General features: G+C 50.2%; 1 protein-coding gene across 1 annotated transcript in view; it reads left to right on the top strand.

Annotated features, from left to right (window-relative positions):
- The window catches only part of KIF15 (kinesin family member 15), a 263,264-nt gene that overhangs the window by 208,519 nt on the left and 29,564 nt on the right, over positions 1-25,181 (top strand). Inside the window, exons 25-31 of the mRNA XM_075315169.1 lie at positions 3,677-3,781; positions 3,982-4,104; positions 4,226-4,372; positions 18,236-18,325; positions 18,649-18,786; positions 20,418-20,527; positions 24,781-24,859. Of these exons, the coding sequence (XP_075171284.1) occupies positions 3,677-3,781; positions 3,982-4,104; positions 4,226-4,372; positions 18,236-18,325; positions 18,649-18,786; positions 20,418-20,527; positions 24,781-24,859 (792 nt within the window). The remainder of the gene's footprint in view (positions 1-3,676; positions 3,782-3,981; positions 4,105-4,225; positions 4,373-18,235; positions 18,326-18,648; positions 18,787-20,417; positions 20,528-24,780; positions 24,860-25,181) is intronic.

The following is a 25,181-nucleotide window of genomic DNA, read 5'->3' as shown; positions in this document are numbered from 1 at the left end:
GTTCTTCAGAACCTCCCCACATCCAGACCGAGCAGATGCCCTGCTGCAGGCGGTGGACTCCCTAAGAGCGGAAGGAGTAGTGGTTCCTGTACCGCCTCAGGAACAAGGGCGAGGGTTTTACTCCAATCTCTTTGTGGTTCCAAAAAAGGACGGCTCGTTCCGTCCTGTTCTGGATCTAAAGCTGCTCAACAAACATGTGCACGCCAGACGGTTCCGGATGGAAACCCTCCGCTCTGTCGTTGCCTCAATGTCTCAAGGAGACTTCCTTGCCTCAATAGACATCAAAGATGCTTATCTCCACGTGCCAATTGCTACAGAACATCAACGTTTTCTACGTTTTGTGATAGGAAACGACCATCTTCAGTTCGTAGCTCTGCCATTCGGTCTGGCGACAGCCCCCCGGGTCTTCACCAAGGTCATGGCGGCGGTGGTAGCAGTCTTGCACTCTCAGGGACACTCGGTGATCCCTTACCTAGACGATCTACTTGTCAAGGCACCCTCTCAAGAGGCATGCCAACTCAGTCTACATGCTACGCTGGAGACTCTACAGACGTTCGGATGGATCATCAACTTTCCAAAGTCGAATCTGTCACCGTCACAGTCGCTAACGTATCTTGGCATGGAGTTTCATACTCGAGCAGCGAGAGTGAAGCTTCCGCTGAACAAGCAGCGGTCCCTACAGACAGGGGTGCAATCCCTCCTTCAAGGCCGGTCGCACCCCTTACGGCGCCTCATGCACTTCCTCGGGAAGATGGTGGCAGCCATGGAAGCAGTTCCCTTTGCGCAGTTTCATCTGCGCCCACTTCAATGGGACATTCTCCGCCAGTGGGACGGGAAGTCAACGTCCCTGGACAGGAAAGTCTCTCTTTCCCAGACGGCCAAGGACTCTCTACAATGGTGGCTCCTTCCCACCTCATTGTCTCAGGGAAGATCCTTCCTGCCCCCATCCTGGGCAGTGGTCACGACAGATGCGAGTCTGTCAGGGTGGGGAGCAGTGTTTCTCCACCACAGGGCCCAGGGGACGTGGACTCCGCAGGAGTCCACCCTTCAGATCAATGTTCTGGAAATCAGGGCAGTGTATCTTGCCCTACTGGCCTTCCAACAGTGGCTGGAAGGAAAGCAGATCCGAATCCAGTCGGACAACTCCACAGCGGTGGCATACATCAACCACCAAGGAGGGACGCGCAGTCGGCAAGCATTCCAAGAAGTCCGGCGCATTCTAATGTGGGTGGAGGACACAGCATCCACCATATCCGCGGTTCACATCCCAGGCGTAGAAAATTGGGAAGCAGACTTCCTCAGTCGCCAGGGCATGGACGCAGGGGAGTGGTCCCTTCGCCCGGACGTGTTTCAGGAAATCTGTCGCCGATGGGGAGTGCCGGACGTCGACCTAATGGCGTCCCGGCACAACAACAAGGTCCCGGCATTCATGGCGAGGTCGCGCGATCAAAGAGCTCTGGCGGCAGACGCATTAGTTCAAGATTGGTCGCAGTTCCGGCTCCCATACGTCTTCCCACCTCTGGCACTCTTGCCCAGAGTGTTACGCAAGATCAGATCCGATTGCAGCCGCGTCATACTCGTCGCCCCAGACTGGCCGAGGAGATCGTGGTATCCGGATCTGTGGCATCTCACGGTCGGTCGACCGTGGTCACTGCCAGACCGACCAGACTTACTGTCCCAAGGGCCGTTTTTCCATCAGAATTCTGCGGCCCTGAACCTGACTGTGTGGCCATTGAGTCCTGGATCCTAGCGTCTGCAGGATTATCCCAAGGAGTTGTAGCCACAATGAGACAGGCTAGAAAGTCGACTTCTGCTAAGATCTACCACAGAACGTGGAAGATTTTCTTATCCTGGTGTTCCGCTCAGGGAGTGTCTCCCTGGCCATTTGCATTGCCCACTTTTCTTTCTTTCCTGCAATCGGGGTTAGAAAAGGGCTTGTCGCTCAGCTCCCTTAAAGGGCAAGTATCGGCACTATCCGTGTTTTTTCAGAAGCGTCTAGCACGTCTTCCTAAGGTGCGCACGTTCCTGCAGGGGGTCTGTCATATTGTGCCCCCGTACAAGCGGCCGTTAGATCCATGGGATCTGAACAGGGTTCTAGTTGCTCTCCAGAAGCCGCCTTTCGAGCCTCTGAAGGAAGTTTCCTTTTCTCGCCTGTCACAGAAAGTGGCGTTTCTTGTTGCGATCACATCGCTTCGGCGAGTGTCGGAGCTGGCAGCTCTGTCATCCAAGGCTCCCTTCCTGGTGTTCCACCAGGACAAGGTAGTGCTGCGCCCCATTCCGGAGTTTCTCCCTAAGGTCGTCTCCTCGTTTCATCTTAATCAGGATATATCCTTGCCTTCCTTTTGTCCTCATCCGGTTCACCGGTATGAAAAGGAATTACGTTTGCTGGATCTGGTGAGAGCACTCAGAATCTACATTTCCCGCACGGCGCCCATGCGCCGTTCCGATGCACTTTTTGTCCTTGTCGCTGGTCCGCGCAAGGGGTTGCAGGCTTCTAAAGCCACCCTGGCTCGATGGATCAAAGAACCAATTCTAGAGGCCTACCGTTCTGCGGGGCTTCCGGTTCCTTCAGGGCTAAAAGCCCACTCAACCAGAGCCGTGGGTGCGTCCTGGGCATTACGACACCAGGCTTCGGCTCAACAGGTGTGCCAGGCAGCTACCTGGTCGAGTCTGCACACTTTCACCAAACATTATCAGGTGCATACCTATGCTTCGGCGGATGCCAGCTTAGGTAGAAGAGTCCTGCAGGCGGCAGTGACATCCCCGTAGGGGAGGGCTGTTTTGCAGCTCTAACATGAGGTATCTCTTTACCCACCCAGGGACAGCTTTTGGACGTCCCAATCGTCTGGGTCTCCCAATAGAGCGCTGAAGAAGAAGGGAATTTTGTTACTTACCGTAAATTCCTTTTCTTCTAGCTCTTATTGGGAGACCCAGCACCCGCCCTGTTGTCCTTCGGGATTTTTTTGTTGTTTGCGGGTACACATGTTGTTCATGTTGAACGGTTTTTCAGTTCTCCGACGTTATTCGGAGTTAATTTGTTTAAACCAGTTATTGGCTTCCTCCTTCTTGCTTTGGCACTAAAACTGGAGAACCCGTGATACCACGGGGGGGTATAGCCAGAAGGGGAGGGGCCTTGCACTTTTTAGTGTAGTGCTTTGTGTGGCCTCCGGAGGGCAGTAGCTATACCCCAATCGTCTGGGTCTCCCAATAAGAGCTAGAAGAAAAGGAATTTACGGTAAGTAACAAAATTCCCTTCTTTCCCAATACCCCGCTTCCCCCACCATTTACTATACGCTTCGGGGCAACGCAACCGGGCAAGGCCACCCCGACAATGCCTGACCCGACTCGAAACGGCCTGGCAACAAGTAGGTTAACCACCTGCCCCATGGGGCGCTACACTGGCTTCAGCTTACATAGCAAAAACCTGCTGATAGATTCCTTTTACGTATAAAAGCCTCTCATGCTAAGACAAAATTCTGATGTAGGCATCCGTTACTCCAAATGCACTGGCATTGCATATGTGTAAGTGATGGCTTTGTATCATGGGGGTGAATATTGTCAGCTTTGCAGGGCTTCTGTACGGCAGTAATGTACTGCATTATTTTATATACACTGTGATATGATGTCTTGTATGTAACCCCACCCAAATTAAAATATTTCTCCATTTTGCTACAAGGAAATAATGGCGGATCTTATGAACCAAATTCAAGGACTAAGAACAACAATCATGCATAAACAGGAGTCAATAGACGTTCTTACACAGGAGCTGGAAGACCTAAATGTATGTGCGCCATTATTCTTTCCAACCACTGTTTTGGGTTGGGTTTAGTAAGAGATGTCCTGGTAATGTTTTGTAGCTTTTTCCTCTTTCTTTGGTAAAACTTGGAAATTCAGTCCAACAAAAACGATTGTCTTTTTTTAATGACTTTTTTGCCTTACTCTTATTGATCTGTGTAAATAATGGAGGCATTTGTGGTTTAGAGCAAATACAGTTCTGCATTATCTGCTAAAGAAGAAAGCAAAGCTGTATTAGAGAAGCAGGAAAAAGATATAGAGGAGCTGAAGGAAAGTTTGGAAAGGAAGAAGTCTGCTGAGAACATTGAGGCAAGTCATCTGTCTTTATAGATCTTCCTTTGCTTGTGATGCTTTTTGCATGCACTTAGCTGAGGAGCTGTGTATTAGAGTACAGTGTGTAATGGTAAATCCATGGCTTTCTTTTAAACAGAGGGAGCTTGTATGCGATGAATTGATTCATGCGACTGAACAGCTTGGCAAGTTAACCGAGGCCTTTAACAAGCAGGAGGCTTTGCTTAAAGACCAAAATGAAGAACTGCTCAAAAAGGAGCAGATAATAACAGAATTGACTAACCAGGTAATGCAAGTAGACTACTGTGGCTATGACCTCTTCATAGGTTATGGACATATGTCATTACCTCCAGTTAAAAATGCTGCACTAACTGTAAGCCTGCTAAAGTCATTCCTTCATTAACTTTAGACCCCTTGTTTACCACTTGCTTACAGCCATCATAAATATACTTTTCTTTGTCGCTCCATTGGGAGACCCAGACAATTGGGTGTATAGCTTCTGCCTCCGGAGGCCACACAGAGTATTACACTTAAAAGTGTAAAGCCCCTCCCCTTCTGCCTATACACCCCCCGTGCCTCACGGGCTCCTCAGTTTTTATGCTTTGTGCGAAGGAGGCTGACATCCACGCATAGCTCCACATCTTAGTCAGCAGCAGCTGCTGACTATGTCGGATGGAAGAAAAGAGGGCCCATAACAGGGCCCCCAGCATGCTCCCTTCTCACCCCACTCTGGTCGGCGGTGTTGTTAAGGTTGAGGTACCCATTGCGGGTACATAGGCAGGAGCCACATGCTGTTTTCCTTCCCCATCCCTTAAGGGCTCTGGGTGAAGTGGGATCCTAATCGGTCTCCAGGCACTGGGACCGTGCTCCCTCCGCAGCCCCTGGGGAATCTGCTGGACAGGAGCCGGGTATCGTCAGGGACAAGGCCCTGCTACTGTGAGGTACTCTGTGTCCCCTTGGGGGACCGCGCATGGAGCGCTTGTGCCATACACACTGCAGCACTGCTGGGTGTGTTAGTGCGCCGGGGACTACCGCGCCGACCGCGCTTATTTGCCGGCCGCGCTTATAACTTTAGTCCCCGGCTTTTGCGGCCTAGTATCGCATATTCCTGCCCCCAGGCCTGCCAGTCAGGGGAAGGGCGGGACGCTGCACAGGACGTCAGCGCTGAGGGCTGGAGCATACTTTGTATCCTCCTCCCCCCTCACTCAGCACAGTGGGGCATCAGATTCCCGCACTTTCTAGGGCACGCCCACGGCCCCCTCCTCCCCACAGAACGCCGGCAGCCATTCCTGTCAGCACTTCTGACGCTGGAGAGGAGAGACAACACGGCTCTGGGAGGCCCAGGCAGGGAATCTGGTGATCACACAACCGCTTTGAGCGGTCGGTAAGCAGCATCTGTGGTGCTGGCCCCACTGAGTGCCGAAGTGTACATATATATATATGCTTATATGCTATACATTTACACTGTACGGTCGCACTGTTGATTTTTGGCTATATACCCTCCTGGATTGTACTCAGAGGAGACAACAGCATGTCGTCCGCAAAAAGCAAGGGTGCCAAAGCACAGGCTTACTTTGCAACCTGTACCTCATGTGCGGCTATACTACCGGCAGGTTCCACCGACCCTCATTGTGTGCAATGCTCGGCCCCTGTGGCACTTACTCAGCCGGAGCCTCTGCTACTGGTGGCCCAGGTGGAACCACCTGCTACCACTGTCCAGGTGACAGGAATGGAGTTTGCAGTATTTGCTGACAAACTGTCTGAGAGTATGGATAAATGGTCTGCTAAGATACTAGAAGCCTTGCAGTCCAGACCGGTGACTCAGGCCCCGGGCACTGTTGAATCATTGACCCCAGGCCCCCCTCAGTTGGAGCAGCAAAGTGCTCCTGGGGTGACCCATAGGTCCCAGGGTGAGGTCTCTGACACGGACCGCAGTCCCAGGCCGCCTAAGCGGGCTCGCTGGGAAATTCCCTCGACTTCATCACACTGTTCAGGGTCTCAGCAGGAGGACTCTCTGGATGATGAAGCGGAGGTAGCAGATCAGGATTCTGATCCTGAGGCCGCTATCAACCTAGATACACCTGAAGGTGACGCCATAGTGAATGACCTTATAGCGACCATCAATCAGGTGTTGGATATTTCTCCCCCAGCTCCCCCAATTGAGGAGTCAGCTTCTCAGCAGGAGAAATTCCGTTTCAGGTTTCCCAAGCGTACATTGAGTACGTTTCTGGATCACTCTGACTTCAGAGAGGCAGTCCAAAAACACCGAGCTTGTCCAGATAAGCGTTTTTCCAAGCGCCTTAAGGATACACGTTATCCCTTCCCCCCTGACGTTGTCAAGGGCTGGGCTCAGTGTCCCAAGGTGGATCCTCCAGTCTCCAGACTGGCGGCTAGATCCATAGTTGCAGTGGAAGATGGGGCTTCACTCAAAGATGCCACTGACAGACAGATGGAGCTCTGGTTGAAATCCATCTATGAAGCTATCGGCGCGTCTTTTGCTCCAGCATTCGCAGCCGTATGGGCACTCCAAGCTATCTCAGCTTGTCATGCGCAGATTAATGCAGTCACACGTACGTCTGCTCCGCAAGTGGTGTCCTTAACCTCTCAGGCGTCGGCGTTTGCGTCCTACGCCATTAATGCTGTCCTGGACTCTGCGAGCCGTACGGCGGTAGCATCCGCCAATTCGGTGGCAGTCCGCAGGGCCATGTGGCTACGTGAATGGAAGGCAGACTCTGCTTCCAAAAAGTTCTTAACCGGTTTGCCATTTTCTGGCGATCGCCTGTTTGGTGAGCGATTGGATGAAATCATTAAACAATCCAAGGGAAAGGACTCATCCTTACCCCAGTCCAAACCAAACAGACCTCAACCACGGAAGGTACAATCGAGGTTTCGGTCCGCGGGCAGGTCTCAATTCTCCTCGTCCAAAAGGCCTCAGAAGGATCAGAGGAACTCCGATTCATGGCGATCTAAGTCACGTCCTAAAAAGACCGCCGGAGGAACCGCTCCCAAAGCGGCCTCCTCATGACTTTCGGCCTCCTCACACCGCATCCTCGGTCGGTGGCAGGCTTTTCCGCTTTTGCGACGCCTGGCTGCCACAGGTAAAAGACCGTTGGGTGAGAGACATTCTGTCTCACGGTTACAAGATAGAGTTCACCTCTCGTCCCCCGACTCGATTCTTCAGGTCATCCCCGCCTCCCGAGCGAGCCGAGGCTCTTCTTCAGGCGGTGTGCACTCTGAAGGCAGAAGGAGTGGTGATCCCTGTTCCTTTTCAGCAACAGGGTCACGGTTTTTACTCCAACTTGTTCGTGGTGCCGAAAAAGGACTGATCCTTCCGTCCTGTTCTGGACCTAAAACTGCTCAGCAAACACGTAAAAACCAGGCGGTTCCGGATGGAATCGCTCCGCTCCGTCATCGCCTCAATGTCCCAAGGAGATTTCCTAGCATCAATCGACATCAAAGATGCTTATCTCCACGTACCGATTGCTCCAGAGCATCAGCGCTTCCTGCGTTTCGCCATAGGGGACGAACACCTTCAGTTCGTGGCACTGCCTTTCGGCCTGGCGACAGCCCCACGGGTCTTCACCAAGGTCATGGCAACAGTAGTAGCAGTTCTGCACTCTCAGGGACACTCGGTGATCCCTTACTTAGACGATCTGCTTGTCAAGGCACCCTCTCAAGTGGCATGCCAACACAGCCTGAACATTGCTCTGGAGACTCTCCAGAGTTTCGGGTGGATCATCAATGTTCCAAAGTCAAATCTGACACCGGCCCAATCACTGACATATCTTGGCATGGAGTTTCATACTCTCTCAGCGATAGTGAAGCTTCCGCTGGACAAACAGCGTTCACTACAGACAGGGGTGCAATCTCTCCTTCAAGGCCAGTCACACCCCTTGAGGCGCCTCATGCACTTCCTAGGGAAGATGGTAGCAGCAATGGAGGCAGTTCCTTTTGCGCAGTTTCATCTGTGTCCACTTCAATGGGACATTCTCCGCAAATGGGACAGGAAGTCGACGTCCCTCGACAGGAACGTCTCCCTTTCTCGGGCAGTCAAGGCTTCCCTTCAGTGGTGGCTTCTTCCCACTTCTCTGTCGAAGGGGAAATCCTTCCTGCCCCCATCCTGGGCTGTGGTCACGACGGACGCGAGCCTGTCAGGGTGGGGAGCGGTCTTTCTCCACCACAGGGCTCAGGGTACTTGGACTCAGCCAGAGTCCTCCCTTCAGATCAATGTTCTGGAGATAAGGGCAGTGTATCTTGCCCTAAAGGCGTTCCAGCCGTGGCTGGAAGGCAAGCAGATCCGAATTCAGTCGGACAACTCCACAGCGGTGGCATACATCAACCACCAAGGCGGAACACGCAGTCGGCAAGCCTTCCAGGATGTCCGGCGGATTCTGCTATGGGTGGAAGCCACAGCCTCCACAATATCCGCAGTTCACATCCCGGGCGTAGAAAACTGGGAAGCAGACTTTCTCAGTCGCCAGGGCATGGACGCAGTGGAATGGTCCCTTCACCCGGACGTGTTTCAGGAGATCTGTTGCCGCTGGGGGATGCCGGACGTCGACCTAATGGCGTCCCGGCACAACAACAAGGTCCCGACATTCATGGCACGGTCTCAAGATCACAGAGCTCTGGCGGCAGACGCCTTAGTTCAGGATTGGTCGCAGTTTCAACTCCCTTATGTGTTTCCTCCTCTGGCACTGTTGCCCAGAGTGTTACGCAAGATCAGGTCCGACTGCCGCCGCGCCATCCTCGTCGCTCCAGACTGGCCGAGGAGGTCGTGGTACCCGGATCTGTGGCATCTCACGGTGGGCCAACCGTGGGCACTACCAGACCGACCAGACTTGCTGCCTCAAGGGCCGTTTTTCCATCTGAATTCTGCGGCCCTCAACCTGACTGTGTGGCCATTGAGTCCTGGATCCTAGCGTCTTCAGGGTTATCTCAAGAGGTCATTGCCACTATGAGACAGGCTAGGAAACCAACGTCCGCCAAGATCTACCACAGGACGTGGAGGATATTCTTATCTTGGTGCTCTGATCAGGGTTTTTCTCCCTGGCCATTTGCCTTGCCCACTTTTCTTTCCTTCCTTCAATCCGGATTGGAAAAAGGTTTGTCGCTCGGCTCCCTTAAGGGACAAGTCTCAGCGCTCTGTGTTTTTTCAGAAGCGCCTAGCCAGACTTCCACAGGTACGCACGTTCCTGCAGGGGGTTTGTCACATAGTCCCTCCTTACAAGCGGCCGTTAGAACCCTGGGATCTGAACAGGGTGCTGATGGCTCTTCAGAAACCACCTTTCGAGCCAATGAGGGATATTTCTCTCTCACGCCTTTCGCAGAAAGTGGTCTTCCTAGTAGCAGTCACATCACTTCGGAGAGTGTCTGAGCTAGCAGCGCTGTCATGCAAAGCCCCTTTCCTGGTGTTTCACCAGGACAAGGTGGTTCTGCGTCCGGTTCCGGAATTTCTCCCTAAGGTGGTATCCCCCTTTCATCTCAATCAGGATATCTCCTTACCCTCTTTTTGTCCTCATCCAGTTCACCAATGTGAAAGGGATTTGCACTTGTTAGATCTGGTGAGAGCACTCAGACTCTACATTTCTCGTACGGCGCCCCTGCGCCGCTCGGATGCACTCTTTGTCCTTGTCGCTGGCCAGCGTAAAGGGTCACAGGCTTCCAAATCAACCCTGGCTCGGTGGATCAAGGAACCAATTCTCGAAGCTTACCGATCTTTTGGGCTTCCGGTTCCCTCAGGGCTGAGGGCCCATTCTACCAGAGCCGTGGGTGCGTCCTGGGCTTTGCGGCACCAGGCTACGGCTCAGCAGGTGTGTCAGGCAGCTACCTGGTCGAGCCTGCACACTTTCACGAAACACTATCAGGTGCATGCCTATGCTTCGGCAGATGCCAGCCTAGGTAGGCGAGTCCTTCAGGCGGCGGTTGCCCACCTGTAGGAAGGGGCCGTTTTACGGCTCTATTACGAGGTTTTACTTTACCCACCCAGGGACTGCTTTTGGACGTCCCAATTGTCTGGGTCTCCCAATGGAGCGACAAAGAAGAAGGGAATTTTGTTTACTTACCGTAAATTCCTTTTCTTCTAGCTCCTATTGGGAGACCCAGCACCCGCCCCTGTTCCCTTCGGGCTGTTGTTCTTTGTGTACACATGTTGTTCATGTTGAATGGTTTCAGTTCTCCGAAATTTCTTCGGATTGAATTTACTTTAAACCAATTTATAACTTTTCCTCCTTCTTGCTTTTGCACCAAAACTGAGGAGCCCGTGAGGCACGGGGGGTGTATAGGCAGAAGGGGAGGGGCTTTACACTTTTAAGTGTAATACTTTGTGTGGCCTCCGGAGGCAGAAGCTATACACCCAATTGTCTGGGTCTCCCAATTGGAGCTAGAAGAAAAGGAATTTACGGTAAGTAAACAAAATTCCCTTCTTCTCTCATGTCAACCTATTTGGCTCAGTCTTATTTCTTCGTCGCTCCATTGGGAGACCCAGACGATTGGGTGTATAGCTACTGCCTCCGGAGGCCACACAAAGCATTACACTAAAAAGTGTAAGGCCCCTCCCCTTCTGGCTATACACCCCCAGTGGAATCACTGGCTCACCAGTTTTCTGCTTTGTGCGAAGGAGGTCAGACATCCACGCATAGCTCCACTGTTTGTAGTCAGCAGTAGCTGCTGACTATATCGGATGGAAGAAAAGAGGGCCCATATAGGGCCCCCAGCATGCTCCCTTCTCACCCCGCTGGTGGTTTGTAAGGTTGAGGTACCTATTGCTGGTACGGAGGCTGGAGCCCACATGCTGCTTTCCTTCCCCATCCCCCTGAGGGGCTCTGAGGAAGTGGGATCTTACCGGCCCCAAAGCCCTGAGGCCGGGCTCCATCCACAGACCCATAGAACCTGCTGGATACGGAGCTGGGTACCGTTCAGGGACATGGCCCTGCACCATTCAGGTACTCTGTGTCCCCGTACACACAGGCACAGCACACTCCAGACTTGCTGGGTGTGCTAGTGCGCCGGGGACAGTAAAGGGTTACAGTCACTGCAGCCTAGCTGAGTGACTTTATGTATGGGGAACTACCGCGCCGGACACTCCGGGAGCGGCGGCGCGGCTGGGACTTGTAGTGCGCCGGGGACTTAGCGCCGACCGCGCTTTTACGGCGGCGGCGCTTATAAATCCAGTCCCCGGCTTTTGCGGCCTAGCTCCGCTTCGTTCCCGCCCCCACCCTGTCAATCAGGGTAGGGGAGAGACGCTGTACAATCAGCAGCGCCGAGGGCTGGAGCCTTATTTACATGCTCCAGCCCTCTCACTGGACACTGTGGGACGCCGGTTTCCCGCTCTGACTTGGGGGCACGCCCACGGCCCGCCCCTACTCACACGAGCTGGAGAAGGACGCCGGCAGCCATTCCTGCAGTCCGAGCTGAGAGATCGGACTCTGGGCAACCAGGCACAGGACTAGGGCGACCACACACCCGCTTATAGGCGGGCGGTAAGCGGCACCTGAAGTGCTGACCCCACTAAATACCGCAGTTGTCCATTTGTATTTTTATGCTTATACTGCATAGGTCGCTATTTTTGGCTATATGCCCTCTTAGATGGCGACACATCAGCAGCAGGAAAGCAGGGGTGCTAAGGCACAGGCTTTCTATGCTGCTTGTATTACATGTACTGAAGTGTTCATGTGTATTTATGCTTGTATGCTATACACTGCACGGTACGGTCGCTAGTCTGGGCTATTTTCGCCTAGAATGACTAGACTACAGCAGCAGAAAAGCAGGGGTGCTGAGGCACAGGTTTTTTCTATGCTGCTTGTATTGCAGGGGTTGCAGTGTTCATTTGTACTTATGCTTGTATGCTATACATTGCACTGTATGGTCGATATTCTGGGCTATATTCCCCTAGATGGCTAGTCTACAGCAGCAGAAAAGCAGGGGTGCCAAGGCACAGGCTTTCTATGCTGCTTGTATTGCATGTGCTGCAGTGTTCATTGTACTTTATGCTTGTATGCTATACATTGCATTGTACGGTCGCCATTCTTGGCTCTATGTCTTAGATGGCTAGTCGGCAGCATATAAGCAACACAGGCTTTCGATGCTGTTTTTACTGCATGTGACACTGTTCCACGGCACTGAACCCCATTGTGTGCAATGCTCCCCTGGAGCACTTGGTCAGCCGGGGTCTCTACTAGACGTGGCCAAAGGAACCACCTGTCAACTCTGTCCTAGGACAGGGATGGAGTTGCATTGGGATAGAGACTTGCAGTCCGGACAGGCCATGGGCAATCTGGATCATTGCTCCCTGGCCACCCTCATTGGGAATAAAATCGGTGCTCCGGGGGGGGGGGTCCCAGGAGGCTCTCTGTATGATGAGGCAGACGTAGCTTATCAGGACTTTAATCCTGACAACGCTCTCAATCCGGATACACCGGATGGTGACGCCATAAGGAATGATCCTATAGCGTCCATCAATGGAATGTTGGATCTTTCTCCCTCAGCTCCCCCAGCGGAGGAGTCAGCTTCACAGCAGGAGAAGTCCCATTTCAGTAGCTCAAACGTATTTTGAGTATTTTTCTGGCCACGCTGACTTCAGAGAAGCAGTCCAGGAACACCACGCTTACCAGATAAGCATTTTCTCCAAACGTATTAAGGATACACGTTATCCTTTTCCCCCTGACGTGGTCAAGCGCGGGACCCAGGGTCCAAAGGTGGATTCTCCAATCTCCAGGCTTGCGGCTAGAGCTATAGTTGCAGTGGAGATGGGACTTCACTTAAAGATGCCAGACAGATAGACTGTGGTTGAAATCTGTCTATGAGGCTATCGGCGTGTCGGTTGCTCCGGCATTTACAGCCGTATGGGCACCCTAAGCTTTTCAGCTGTCCTTGCACAGCTGGTCTTGAGCATATGTACATTTGTGCCGCAGGGGCGTCCGTATCCTCGCAATGTCTGCATTGCGACTTACCCTATTAATGCTGTCCTGGAAGGACAGTCGAGGTTTCGGTCCTTCCCAAGCTCGGGCAGGTCCCAATTGTCCTCGTCCAAAAGAGCTGAAAATCCTCAGAGGGGCTCAGTTTCCGGGGGCTCAATCACGCCCAAGGAAGGCAGCCGGAGGAACCGCTACCAAGGCGGTCTCCTCATGACTCTCAGCTCTCTCATCTCTCCGCATCCGCGGTTGATGGCAGACTCGCTCGCCTTTGGCGACATTTAGCTGCCACAGGTCACAGACCGGTGGGTGAGGGACATTGTGCCCACGTGCACAGGACAGAGTTCTGTTCTCGTCCTCCGACTCGATTCTTCAGAACGTCCCCACCTCCCCACCGAGCCGATGCTCTTCTGCAGGCAGAAGGAGCGGTAATCCCTGTTCCTCTTCAGGAACAAGACACGGTTTTCCTCCAATCTGGTTGTGGTGCCAAAAAAGGATGGCTCTTTCCGTTCCGTTCTGGACCTAAAACTGCTCAACAAGCACGTGGAGGCCAGGCGGTTCCGGATGAAACCCTCCGCTCCGTCATTGCCTCAATGTCTCAAGGATATTTCCTAGCATCAATAGACATCAAAGATGCTTATCTCCACGTGCCGATTGCTACAGAGCACCAATGTTTTCTACGTTTCGTGATGGGAGACGACCATCTTCAGTTCGTAGCTCTGCCATTCGGTCTGGCGACAACCCCACGGGTGTTCACCAAGGTCATGGCGGCAGTGGTAGCAGTCTTGCACTCACAGGGACACTCTGTGATCCCTTACTTGGACGATCTACTTGTCAAGGCACCCTCTCAAGAGGCATGCCAATTCAGCCTGAATGTTGCGCTGGAGACTCTCCAGACGCTCGGGTGGATCATCGACTTCTCAAAGTCAAACCTGTCACCGACCCAATCACTAACGTCTCTTGGTATGGAGTTTCATACTCTCTCAGCGATAGTGAAGCTTCCGCTGGACAAGCAGCGGTCACTACAGACTGGGGTGCAGACTCTCCGTCAAGGTCAGTCGCACTCCTTAAGACGCCTCATGCACTTCCTCGGGAAGATGGTGGCGGCAATGGAGGCGGTTCCGTTTGCGCAGTTTCATCTGCGTCCTCTTATTGGGACATTCTCCGCCAATGGGACGGGAAGTCAACATCTCTGAACAGGAAAGTATCCTTGTCACAGAAGGACTCTCTGCAATGGTGGCTTCTTCCCACCTCATTATCACAGGGAAGATACTTCCTACCACCGTCTTGGGCGGTAGTCACGACAGGCGCGAGTCTGTCAGGGTGGGGAGCAGTTTTCTCTCCACCACAGGGCTCAGGGTACGTGGACTCAGCAGGAGTCCACCCTTCAGATCCATGTTCTGGAAATCAGAGCAGTGTATCTTGCCCTACTAGCCTTCCAGCAGTGGCTGGAAGGAAAGCAGATCCGAATTCAGTCGGACAACTCCACAGCGGTGGCATACATCAATCACCAAGGAGGGACACGCAGTCGGCAAGCCTTCCAGGAAGTCCGGCGGATTCTGACGTGGGTGGAAGCCACGGCCTCCACCGTATCCGCAGTTCACATCCCCGGCGTAGAAAACTGGGAAGCAGACTTCCTCAGCCGCCAGGGCATGGACGCAGGGGAATGGTCCCTTCGCCCGGACGTGTTTCAGGAAATCTGTAGCCACTGGGGAAGGCCGGACGTCGACCTAATTGCGTCCAGGCACAACAACAAGGTCCCAACCTTCATAGCACGGTCTCGCGATCACAGAACTCTGGCGGCAGACGCCTTAGTGCAAGATTGGTCGCAGTTCCGGCTCCCTGATGTGTTTCCACCTCTGGCACTCTTGCCCAGAGTGCTACGCAAGATCAGATCCGACTGCAGCCGCGTCATACTCGTCGCCCCAGACGGGCCAAGGAGGGCGTGGTATCCGGATCTGTGGCACGGTCGGCCAACCGTCGGCACTACCAGACCGACCAGACTTACTGTCCCAAGGGCCGTTTTTCCATCGGAATTCTGCGGCCCTGAACCTGACTGTGTGGCCATTGAGTCCTGGATCCTAGCGTCTTCAGGATTATCCCAAGGGGTCGTTGCCACCATGAGACAGGCTAGGAAGCCCACGTCCGCTAAGATCTACCACAGAACGTGGAGGATATTCTTATCCTGGTGCTCTGCTCAGGGAGTGTCTCCCTGGCCTTTTGCATTGCCTACCTTTTTTTCTTTCCTGCAATCTGGGTTAGAAAAAGGTTTGTCGCTCGGCTCCCTTAAAGGGCTAGTCTCGGCGCTATCCGTCTTTTTTCAAAAGCGTCTAGCACGGCTTCCTAAGGTGCGCACGTTCCTGCAGGGGGTTTGTCATATTGTACCCCCGTACAAGCGGCCGTTAGATCCATGGGATCTGAACAGGGTACTAGTTGCCCTCCAGAAGCCGCCCTTCGAGCCTCTGAGGGAGGTTTCACTTTCTAGACTATCACAGAAAGTGGCTTTTCTGGTAGCGATCACATCTCTTCGGAGAGTGTCTGAGCTAGCAGCGCTGTCTTCCAAGGCTCCCTTCCTGGTCTTCCACCAGGACAAGGTAGTGCTGCGCCCCATTCAGGAGTTTCTCCCGAAGGTGGTATCCTCTTTTCATCTTAATCAGGATATCTCTTTGCCTTCTTTTTGTCCTCATGCAGTTCATCGGTATGAGAAGAATTTACATTTGTTAGATCTGGTGAGAGCACTCAGAATCTACATTTCCCGCACGGCGCCCCTGCGCCGCTCCGATGCACTCTTTGTCCTTGTCGCTGGTAAGCGCAAAGGGTCGCAGGCTTCTAAGGCCACCCTGGCTCGATGGATCAAAGAACCAATTCTTGAAGCCTACCGTTCTGCTGGGCTTCCGGTTCCATCAGGGCTGAAGGCCCATTCTACCAGAGCCGTGGGTGCGTCCTGGGCATTACGACACCAGGCTACGGCTCAACAGGTGTGCCAGGCAGCTACCTGGTCGAGTCTGCACACTTTCACCAAACATTATCAGGTGCATACCTATGCTTCGGCGGACGCCAGCCTAGGTAGAAGAGTCCTGCAGGCGGCGGTTGCCTCCTCGTAGGGGAGGGCTGTTTTGCAGCTCTAACTTGAGGTATTAATTTACCCACCCAGGGACAGCTTTTGGACGTCCCAATCGTCTGGGTCTCCCAATGGAGCGACGAAGAAGAAGGGAATTTTGTTACTTACCGTAAATTCCTTTTCTTCTAGCTCCTATTGGGAGACCCAGCACCCGCCCTGTTGTCCTTCGGGATTTTTGGGTTTTTTCGGGTACACATGTTGTTCATGTTGAACGGTTTTTCAGTTCTCCGATGTTACTCGGAGTGAATTTGTTTAACCAAGTTATTGGCTTTCCTCCTTCTTGCTTTTGCACTAAAACTGGTGAGCCAGTGATTCCACTGGGGGTGTATAGCCAGAAGGGGAGGGGCCTTACACTTTTTAGTGTAATGCTTTGTGTGGCCTCCGGAGGCAGTAGCTATACACCCAATCGTCTGGGTCTCCCAATAGGAGCTAGAAGAAAAGGAATTTACGGTAAGTAACAAAATTCCCTTCTTTTTAAAACTGAAGAAGGGAAATGTATAAATTTATATATAATATATATGTTTATTTATTTTTTATTTTTTGCCCTTTGACACTTGGCAATGGATTAGTTAAAACCGAACCCACATAGATTTGAATGGCCTAGTCTGAGCCACAGAATGTTGAATATAGGTCATGCACGGAGTTTAATGTAGACATGGGTCCGTTTAAAAAGAAAAAAAAAAGCAAACAAATGTGTGAATAGGGTTCCATTCAAAGGGGTCGTCCATAGAGTTGAGCGAGTACTTAACTATTCATGCTTGCTATACTCATAACAAGCACTGTCTTATACCTGCGTATTCATTCCAAATAGCGTGTGTAATGCAAGTTAATGGGGAATACTCAAACTAACAAGTAACCCAAATGCCGCACTATTTGCTACTCGCATGAACAGTACGTCATTCGGGTTACTCGTTACTTTGCGAGTTTTTCCCCATTGACTTGCATTTTACATGTTATATGGAATGAATATGCAAGTATTAAACCGTACTCGTTATGAGTATAGCGAGTACGAATAGTTATGTACTCGCTCAACTCCAGTTGTCCACTTGTTTCTTATCCATGGCCTATCCTTTGGATTGGCTATTAATATCTGACTGGCTGGTGTCGCACCCCTACCAATCAGCTGTTATATGCAGTGGCCAGAAGATTTTACCAGCACACAGCAGTGCTGTCTTTCCTCAAGTGGCCACAGCCTTACACTCCGCCCTTTCTTTAAGATCAGGTTTGCTAAATTGGGTCCAATGTTATCATTACGGGGGAGTGGGACAACTTTTAAAAGCTCTTCGAATTTTTCACCTGTTTTTCAGTACATTGACATTCAAAACTACTACTCGAACTGCAGAAAATGAGCCCTCACTTGGCTATGTCAATGGAAAAATAGAGTTGCAGCTTTTGCACGATTGAGAGTAAAAAATGAGCGCCTAAAAAATGCCCTGTCAGAGAAGAGTTAGGCATTTTGTTCTGAATTTAGAGAATGCACTTTATTTTACTTGTGTTGAGATGTTTGCATTGTTCTTGTTTTGATGATTTATCGCAAGCAGCAGAAAGTTTGTAAATTTTGCTAATAAACCAAATTTACAGTAGGGGAGGAATTAGGCTATGTTCACACGCTGCATCTTATGCTGTGTTTTTTGTGCATTTTTGAGGTCCACAAAGATGCACAAAATGCCTGTATTTCCTTCTCCCAGCAAAGTCTATTAGATTTTTATTTTGCTGTCTACACTGAGCATCTATTGTTGGCTGCATCTTGGCTGCAGTTTTCAAGATGCAGCATGTCAATTCTTTTTGCGTTTTTACCGTGTTTTTGAGCCCTCCAGTGAATATAATTTCACTTACAAAACGCATTGGGCAAAACGCGGACTTTTTGTGTATTTTCAGAAAATGAGATGCACTCTCAAGATGCACTCAAATCGCACATATCAAAAGATAGCCTAATTCTGACTGCAACTGTAGCGATCTGTACATACAAAGTGGTTACCTATTGTCAACTAACAACGTAAGGTTAAAATAAAAAAATATTGATTTGTCAGGACAAGAAAACAAAGTAAAAAAAATGATTATCATATTCCTACTTCTTCATATTTTATTTTGTTTCTTAATATTTCTCTATTTTAAGTTAAAACAAGAGAAGGAAATGAGAAGTACAGTGGATGATGAAATAAAGTCCCCAAACAACAGCAAGAGCCCTCCTGCCATGCTCCCTAAGGTAGTTTTAGACCTTACAAAAACAAATGTTTGTTGTTTTTGTTTTCTTTTAAGTTTTAAGTAGGAAAGGATTTACAAACCAATAAATCATGTACTTCTGAGGTTTTTTCCTACTGCTTGGTATGGATTTCATATAGTTATAGCTGACAAGCTCCTTTTACATTCTACCATCTCTTAGGAGATTCTGGACTAGACCACTTTAAGGCCCTCTTAAAATAGTGTTTTGGGTTTTTTTTTGTTGTTGTTGTTTTCATACGTAGGACACATTACACTAACATATTTTTTGTTGCTTTTTTTTTTTTTTTTTTTTTTTTTGCTATGTAGACTCCAAAAACTCCTTTGGGAACTCCATATGAGTCTGAGCTGCCACATCTTTCACATAAAAATTCAATATTGGAACAACTTGTAAGTGAGCTAAACGAGGAGCGAATGACGAAGAATGAAGAAATCATCAGACTTAAGGTACATCACTTATGAGTTAAAGGTATTGTCATGTTGTGCTGCTTCCTACAAATAAGTATGGCTGGTTTGCCTCCTGCACTTGTTCATGTAGCCTTCCTCACAGATTGATCAGCTTCTCCTTTCCACAGTATGACTATTAGTGGGGCATGTGACCAGACCTATCTAGCAGTCTACTCCAATTGATACACACTAGCTCTGATTCATCAAGATCAGTGATGTTCACGCCAGTCTTAAGGTCCAGTCACACCAAGCAACTTACCAGCGATCCCAACAACGATAGGGATCGCTGGTAAGTTGCTAGGAGGTTGCTGGTGAGCTGTCACACTTTGACGCTCCAGCGATCCCACCAGCAACCTGACCTGGCAGGGATCGCTGGAGCGTCACTACACGAGTTGCTGGTGAGCTCACCAGCAACCAGTGACCAGCCATACGTGCAGAGAGCAGGGAGCAGCGCACACTGTGCGCTGCTCCCTGCTCTCCTAGTACAGCACACATCGGGTTAATTACCCGATGTGTGCTGCAGCTACATGTGCACAGAGCAGGGAGCAGCGCACAATGCTTAGCGCTGGCTCCCTGCTCTCCTGGCTACAGCACACATCGGGTTAATTAACCCGATGTGTCCTGCAGCTACATGTGCACAGAGCAGGAGCCGGCACTGACAGTGAGAGCGGAGGAGGCTGGTATCAAAGGTAAATATCGGGTAACCAAGGACAGGGCTTCTTGGTTACCCGATGTTTACATTGGTTACCAGCCTCCGCAGAAGCCGGCTCCTGCTGCCTGCACATTTAGTTGTTGCTGTCTCGCTGTCACACACAGCGATCTGTGCTTCACAGCAGGACAGCAACAACTAAAAAATGGCCCAGGACATTCAGCAACAACCAACGACCTCACAGCAGGGGCCAGGTTGTTGCTGGATGTCACACACAGCAACATTGCTAGCAACGTCACAAAAGTTGTTCGTTACCAGCGATGTTGCTAGCGATGTTGCTTAGTGTGACGGGGCCTTTAAAGGGAGTGCCGGAGTCAGAGCTCCTGACTCATTAAGCAGTGCATACCCATTGATGAAATAGGAGTGTCCGATAAGTGTCGTGCGCCTCGTAATTAAGTTGAGATTTCTAGTGTACGGAACACCACAGCTCGTTGTGAATTAGATGAGAAGCTTTGATGAATCAAGGTCAGTGTGTATGGGAAACCAATAATGCATGTATATTAAGTGCCTCAAAATCATATCCCTAATAAACCTGGTAAATTAAGAAGCTTTCAGATTTCTTTCCCACAGACAGCACATTGACACTTTGTTTCTGGGGCTATTCGCATGTCAGTTTTATGTTTGCTGATCGAAACTATGATTTGTTGTGCAATTGATGGGGCTATGAAAAGAGTATGGCAATCGTGTGCTGTACGTTTTTTTTTCACTAGACAGTTGTTAGGAGAAGCTTTCATGCAATTTAATTTGAGTATAAAGTCTAGATGACACACAGACAAAAATAAACAAACTGATAAAAAAAAAAAATTCGCCATTTTTTTTAATTTATTTTTTTTAAGCCAAAATCACTGACATATGAATAAGATGAAATACCCCTTTAACTCCAGCCTTACCCTCTGTATCATTGTCATTCTTCTTCTTACAGACCCAATTGTGTGAAACAGAAAATTTGCATCTTGAAATCCAGACCCTGCAGGGACAATGCAAGGATTTAAAGCTTCAACTGGAGAATAGTAAGAGAGGAGACCCTATTCTGTAAGTTCTTGTTTACTGAGTCATGTTCATGGCTGGAATATTATGATCTAGAAGGTGGCCCGATTCTAACGCATCGGGTATTCTAGAATTTATTGTGTAGTTAAAGTATGATTTTTGATATATATATTTTAATATATATAGATGTTGTTGTGTGTAGTTGCCAAGTGTTTGTGTAGGGCGCTGTAAATGTTCTGGGTGTTGTCTGGGTGTGGGGGTGTGTGAGAGCGGTGTTTGTTGTTACGTTGTGTGTTGCGTTGTTTGTGGAGCGCTGTGTGTCTGCAGCGTTGTGTGTGTGGGGGGGTGTGTGTTGTGCGGTGGGTGTGAGGTGCGTGTGTGTTTTGGGGGACGTATATTTTGTGCAGTGTGTGTTGCGCGATGTGTGCGTATATTTGTGTGTGCCGCGGTGTTTGTGTGTTGGGTGTTGTGTGTGGGTGTCTGTGTAGGGCAGTGTTTGTGGTTTCCTGTGTGCGTGTGGGTGTTGTGTGTGTGTGTGTGTGTGTGTGTGTGTGTGTGTGTGTGTGTGTGTGTGTTTTTTGGGGGGAGGTGTGCACCCCATCGTGATCCATCCTCCATGCTGCGCACCTCCCATCATGCTCCATCCCCCATGCTGCGCACCCCCATCGTGCTCCATCCCCCATGCTGCGCACCCCATCGTGCTTAATCTCCCCCATGCTGCGCACCCCTCAGAGAGGAGTGTAATAGGAGGACTATAATAGGAGGAGTAGAATAGGAGGCGTAGTCCTGGGGAGAGAGGAGTATAATAGGAGTAGTCGTCCTGGGGAGAGAGGAGTATAATAGGAGTAGTCGTCCTGGGGAGAGAGGAGTATAATAGGAGGAGTAGTCTTGGGGAGAGAGGAGGATAATAGGAGGAGTAGTCCTGGGAGGTGAGGAGTATAATAGGAGGAGTAGTCCTTGGGGAGGAGGAGGATAATAGGAGGTGTAGTCCTGGGGGGAGAGGAGTTTAATAGGAGGAGTAGTCCTGGGAGGAGAGGAGGATAATAGGTGGAGTAGTCCGAGGGGGGGAGGTGTGTATAAGTGCCCAATGTGTGCCGGGGGCGGGGCAGAGCGGCCAACGTGTGTCGGGGGCTGGGCCTAGCGGCCAATGTGTGCATGTGGGGGGCCGAGCCGAGCGGCCAATGTGACGGTTGTCACTGTAATGACGTCATTTTAGAGCAAGACAGACAGAATAAGGCAATTATATATATACAGTAGATGGATTGCCATATTAACTTGGTGTGTGATATTGTTTCTATTGTGATATTTTATTTATTCATTTTAAAGGGAACCTGTCACCAGATTTGGCGATTTTATAAGCTGTGGCCACCACCACTGAGCTCTTATATACAGCATTCTAGAATTCTGTATATAAGAGCCCAGGCCGCTCTGTAGAACGTATAAAACCCTTTTCTTATACTCACCTAGGGGGCGGTCTGGTCCGATGGGTGCCGCTGCTCTCCGGTCCCATGCCTCCACTACGCGGCGATCACCATCCTCCTTCCCAGCCCAGTATGGATGACGTGTCCTACGTCATCCACACAGGCCGGCATTGCGGTCCTGCGCAGGCACACTTTGATCTGTCCTGCTGAGGGCAGATCAAAGTACTGTAGTGCTGAAGAGCTGGCAATCTTTAACCTTTCCCTGCACCTGCGCATTACAGTACTTTGATCTGCCGCGAGCAGGGAAGATCAAAGTGCACCTGCGCAGGACAGCAATAGCGGCGTGTGTGGATGACGTAGGATACGTCATCCATACTGGGCTGGGAAGAAGTAGGATGGTGATCGCCGCATAGAGGAATCCGACCCGGAGAGCAGTGACACCCATCGGACCGGACTTCTTGGCAGGTGAGTATAATAAGTATTTTTTACATTCTACAGAGCGGCCTGGCCTCTTATATACTGTATTCTAGAATGCTGTATATAAGAGCCCACTGGTTGTGGCCACAGCTTATAGTCACCAAATCTATCGACAGGTTCCCTTCAATTTTTCACACTAAACTCCGACCCTTTTTCTTTATAGTTTTGTAAACTTTTTTTCTTGTCTCATTCATTAGAGCATGATATATACTGTGTAAGACAGCAGGCACTAGCAAGTGACGGGACAACTGAAACTCCTGTGCCTGCACATCATAGTGCCATAAAAGTGGTTTTGTGGAATGACTTGTTCACATTACTAAGTGAAGTTGGAAGGTTTAATTAGGCATCTTATTCGCTATTTTCAGAAAATATGCATAAATACAGAAAAAAAAAATTCCATTTTAAAGTCTCTTACTAATCTATATATATAATTGCCTTAGTCTGTCTGTCTGTCTGTCATGCTCCGAAATTGTGTCCTTACGGTGACACAAAGCTGATTGGCCGCTGGGCTCGCCATGGCGCCCCGCCCCCCCACACGGATTGGCCGCTCACCCCGGCTCTCTGCAGGCCCCGCCCCCCTCACGCAATGCACGCTCGCTCTGGCCCAACTGACACGTAGCTCCGACTCCCAGGTGAGTACACACACACACATCAGATCACACTCACTCTCACACACACCTCACACATCACATCCACACACTCACAACATCCTTCTACACCGGCTCCATCAGGATCCCAGCAGCGCTAGACATAACCTTGCGATGCTGGGATCTTGACGGAGCCCGTGAACGCCGGTAACCATTATACTCATAGTTACCAGTGTACGCCGGCTCACACTCACTCTCACACACATCACACATACATCACATCGCATCCACATACTCACAGCATCCGGAGATATCGCTTGCTTCTCGGCCTCGATACTGTGCTGTGAGCTTCCAGGACCTGCCGGAGGATCACATGGCCAGAAGCATGTGGTATCTCCGGATGTTGTGAGTATGAGCGTGTATGTGCAATATCGTCAGTGTGTGTGTGTGTGAGTGTATGCGATCAGGTGTGTGTGAGTGTATGCGATCAGGTGTGTGTGAGTGTATGCGATTGTGTGTGTGGGGGTGTGGGAGTGGGGGTGTGGGAGTGTGGGTGTGTTAGTGTATGCGATCGGATCTGTGAGTGTCGGCAGAGGAGCACGGCGTGCTGGAGGAGGCTGGGAGGAGAGAGGCTGATCCTGGGGAAGGCTGGGATGGGGAGGCTGATGCTGGAGACAGAGAGGCTGATGCTGGGATGAGAGAGGCTGATGCTGGGATGAGAGAGGCTGATGCTGGGATGAGAGAGGCTGATGCTGGGGACAGAGAGGCTGATGCTGGGGACAGAGAGGCTGATGCTGGGGACAGAGAGGCTGATGCTGGGGACAGAGAGGCTGATGCTGGGGACAGAGAGGCTGATGCTGGGGACAGAGAGGCTGATGCTGGGGACAGAGAGGCTGATGCTGGCGCACGTTTGGGAGTGCGCAGCATGGCGGATGGAGCACGTTTGGGAGTGCGCAGCATGGGAGATGGAGCACGATGGGGGGTGCGCAGGATGGGAGATGGAGCACGATGGGGGATGCGCAGCATGGCGGATGGAGCACGATGGGGAGTGCGCTGCATTGGGGGATGGAGCACGTTTGGGAGTGCGCTGCATGGGGGATGGAGCACAATGGGAAGTGCACACCTCCCCCCAACACACACACACACACACACACACACACACACACACACACACACACACACACACACACACACACACACACACACACACACACACACACACGCGCGCGCACTGCACAACACACCACACACACACACTGGGAACCACAAACAACTGCCCTACACAGACACCCACACACACAGACAACGCTGCACACACAAATATACGCACATACCGCACAACACACACATTGCACAAAACATACCTCCCCCAAAACACACCACACACACACAAACCGCGCTACAGACACACAGCGCTCCACAAACAACGCAACACACAAACAACACCGCTCTCACCCCCCCATCACACCCAGACAACATCCAGAACATGTACAGCGCCCTACACAAACACTTGGTAACTACACACAACAACATCTATATATATATAGATATAGATATATATATATATATATATATATATATATATATATATATATATATATATATATATATATATATATATATATATATATATATATATATATATATATCACAAAAATCATACATGAACTACACAATACGTAAATTCTAGAATACCTGATGCGTAGAATCGGGCCACCTTCTAGTTAATGATAAAATCCTAAAGCATCTTTGTTTTGTTTTGGGGTTTTTTCTTTTTTTTTTTAAATTATTATTATTCCTCCCCAATCTCTAGTAATGAAGATAAAAAATGTGGCAATCTGGTAGACCTTAAGAAAGAGATTGAAAAGGAAGTTTCTGAACGCATGGAGAAGGTATTTAGTATTCTGGCACTGTCACTTATTTGGGAAAAAAAAAATAGTTATGCATCTGAGCCAGTAATAGGATTAGCACAAAATATTTATGTTCCAGAATGTGATGGCCTGATTGTATTTAACCCCTTTAGGACGAAGCCAGTTTTGTACTTAATGACCAGGCCATTTTTTGCAATTCTGACCAGTGTCACTTTATGAGGTCATAACTCTGGAACGCTTCAACGGATCCCGGTGATTCTGACATTGTTTTTTCGTGACATATTGTACTTCATGATAGTTATAAATTTAGAACGATATTTTTTGCTTTTATTTGTGAAAAAAT

This window comes from Anomaloglossus baeobatrachus, chromosome 6 (genome assembly GCF_048569485.1).
Source record: "Anomaloglossus baeobatrachus isolate aAnoBae1 chromosome 6, aAnoBae1.hap1, whole genome shotgun sequence".
Taxonomy (NCBI): domain Eukaryota; kingdom Metazoa; phylum Chordata; class Amphibia; order Anura; family Aromobatidae; genus Anomaloglossus; species Anomaloglossus baeobatrachus.
The sequence above is the reverse complement of the archived record's forward strand: the minus strand, read 5'-3'. Positions and strand labels throughout refer to the sequence as shown.